This window comes from Empidonax traillii, unplaced genomic scaffold, assembly GCF_003031625.1.
Source record: "Empidonax traillii isolate 1590-97213 ecotype Southwest subspecies unplaced genomic scaffold, ASM303162v1 scaffold1669:size174073, whole genome shotgun sequence".
NCBI classification, from domain to species: domain Eukaryota; kingdom Metazoa; phylum Chordata; class Aves; order Passeriformes; family Tyrannidae; genus Empidonax; species Empidonax traillii.
Genome location: NW_020956862.1, coordinates 165051 through 167654, shown reverse-complemented (window position 1 = coordinate 167654; position 2604 = coordinate 165051). Strand labels below are relative to the sequence as shown.

Sequence of the window (2604 nt, the reverse complement as noted above, 5' to 3'; positions counted from 1 at the left end):
ACATGGCCAGCCAAGGGGATGTCCCCCTGGCCCCGTGGCACACCAGAGTCTCCCATGCCACAGCTCTCAGGAGGCTGAGACCATCCTCCCTCTGCCCCTGGGATGCCATGGGATCCCCTAATGACAGGGACAGGGGCTGGCAGGGGAAGGGGTACTCATTGTCCCTATGGAGACCCTTGCAGCCCCATCCTGGGGGGGGCCAAGGGCACCTTCCCCCCATTGACACCTTGGGGCCTCCCAGAACCCAGAGCAGGGTGACAAGGGTTGGGGATCCAGCCCAGGTCACTCCAGGGGAGGTGCTGGGTCCCGGGAAGGGCCCCCCAGGGGTACCCCGGGCAAGGGCACACTCAGATCAAACGTTAAACCTCTGCTCTTTATTCAGTGCCCGGGCCCCTCGCCCCGCTCCCCGAGGAGCTTTGCCAGGGGTGACCAGAACACTGGGAGTGCTCTGGGAAGGCTGAGCAGGGCCACACTGGAGGAGGTGTGGGGCAGGAGGGCACCTCCTCCGTGCATCCCCATCGTCCCCGCGGGGACACGGCTCTGCCCCGGCCGTGGGGTGAACTCCGGGCACCGCCAGCGCTGGTCCCGGGAAAGCTCCGTGGAGTGGGAACTGCCACTGTGGGAACCTCCTCTGTCCCGCCCCCTGGGCCAGCGGCGAGGGGGCTGTGCCACCCAGCCCCTCTCCAGCTCGCATTATTGCTATGTCAGAGCAGCAGAGCGGCCGGGAGGGGCTCGGGGTTCGCTGTCCTGGGAGAGGGGACGGGGACGTGTCCGAAGCCAAGGATCCGCCGTCGGAGGGGGGGCTCTCGTGTCTCTGGGAAGGGGAGGAGGAGGGAGCTGCCGCGTCTGCCCAGCCGTGCCAGAGGTGCCAGCAGCGCCAGGGCTGGCACCGGGAGAGCTGTGCTTGTGTCCCAGAGGAAACGCCATCCTTGCCGCCGAGCCCGAACAAAGTCACTGCGCCTGGGGCTGGGGAGGGACACGGGGGGGACCAGCAGAGCCCCCCGCCCCGCCCTAGTTGCGCTGGCTGGGCAGCTCCTGGGAGATGAATTTCCGAAGGCGCTCGAGGTACTGGCTGTAGAGTTCGATGTCGTTGTGCCCGGCCCCGTCCACCCAGAGCGGCTCCACGGCCTTGGGGCAGCGCTCGAACAGCGCCAGCCCGTGGGAGAAGTCGATGACCTCGTCCTCCGTGCCGTGGATGATGAGGACGGGAGAGGTGATCTTGGAGATCTTCTCGATGCTGCCAAGAGGGTGGGTGGGGGAGAGAGGGGAGGGGGGGGGGTGAGTGCGGGGACTGACACTTCCAATCCTCTCTCACCCCCTCCTCACGCACATCCCGTGGGAGAGGGACCAGGAAATGCTCTTTGATCGCAGGGACAGGGAGGGACACGGAAATTCTGCCAAGGACAAGCCCCAGGACAAGATCTGCCCTGGTGTGACAGATGAGGAGCAGCCAGCAGTGACAACATCCCCGGGGGAACCTCAGCACTGCTGCAGGACATCCCTCCCCTGCCGAGATCAGCCCTGCTGTTCCCAGCTCGGCCACAAAGGCCACACGAGGCCATCGGGACACGGAGCGTGGGCTGGTGGCTGCCCAGGCACAGCTTCCGCCTCGGGGACGTCCCCTGGCCTGGCTGCAAGGGAGAGGACAAGGCAGAGCTCGTCCCTCGGCACTGCTCCTGCCGCCCACAGAGCGGGAAAACCCCGGAGGAATCACCCCTGGGGGACAGAGGGGCCCCAGGAGCTGTAACACCCAACAAAGGGCCAGTGGAACAGCCCCAACACTGGTGGGCAACGACACTGGGACAGGGTGGCCGGGAGGTGATGCCAGAGGGGACTGGGGTGCACACAAAGCACAGCTCTCAGTGGGAGTGACAGTGACCCCGGGGAGGGTTATGTGACCCCTCAAGGGTCCCAAAGAGGGAGTTTAAGCCCATCACAGGAAAGGGTGTGGTCAGGGCTGGTGTCCAGGACAGAGCCAGCCCCGCCTGCCCCTCTGCCCAGGGCACTCACTTGGGGAAGGCATCGAACCAGTAGGTCTTCTTGGTGTCGGGGAAGGCGACGCGCATGCCGGAGGTGAGCGGCGAGTGCAGCACGATGGCCGCGCACTCGTAGCGAGAGGCCAAGTCCACCGTGGGCACGGTGCCGATGCTCTGCCCGTACAGGATGATGTTCTCCGGGCTGATCCCGTACCTGGGAGGGGGCACAGGGCAGGTCAGCACCCGCTCACACCTGAGTCACAGTGCCAGGAGATCGTGGGCTGTGACCGGAGTTGGAAGGGGCCCATCGGGATCATCCGGTCCCATTTCCAGCCCTGCATGGGACACCCCAAGAAGCCCACCCTGTGCCTGACACAGCTCAGGGGTCGCCCTGCTCTGCCACAGCCCCCCCAAGGCTCCCAGGGGTGTCTGTGCCCCCCAGGCTGAGCCCAAGGCAGTTCCCTGCACCCCCAGGATGAGGAGGCTGCCAGGGCTGAGCTGCCAGGAGAGCTGTGAGGGTGTCCAGGCTCTCCCTTCCCAGGGGCTGTGAGCTGTGAGGGGCTCACACACCCCAGATGGCAGCTCTGTGGGGCAGCCCCCAGCTCTGGGTCACGCTGCCAGCCAGGGC

At 66.4% G+C, this 2604-nt stretch overlaps 1 protein-coding gene across 1 annotated transcript; it reads right to left on the bottom strand.

Moving 5' to 3' along the window:
- Positions 1-362: 362 nt before the first annotated feature.
- On the bottom strand, positions 363-2303 carry LOC114070717 (alpha/beta hydrolase domain-containing protein 17A-like). The gene is made up of 3 exons (XM_027908269.1): positions 2239-2303; positions 2011-2190; positions 363-1237 (listed from the first exon to the last, which is right to left on the bottom strand). Exons 1-3 carry the CDS (start codon positions 2301-2303, stop codon positions 1012-1014), a joined length of 471 nt encoding a protein of 156 aa, XP_027764070.1. The 3' UTR covers positions 363-1011.
- Positions 2304-2604: the final 301 nt, after the last annotated feature.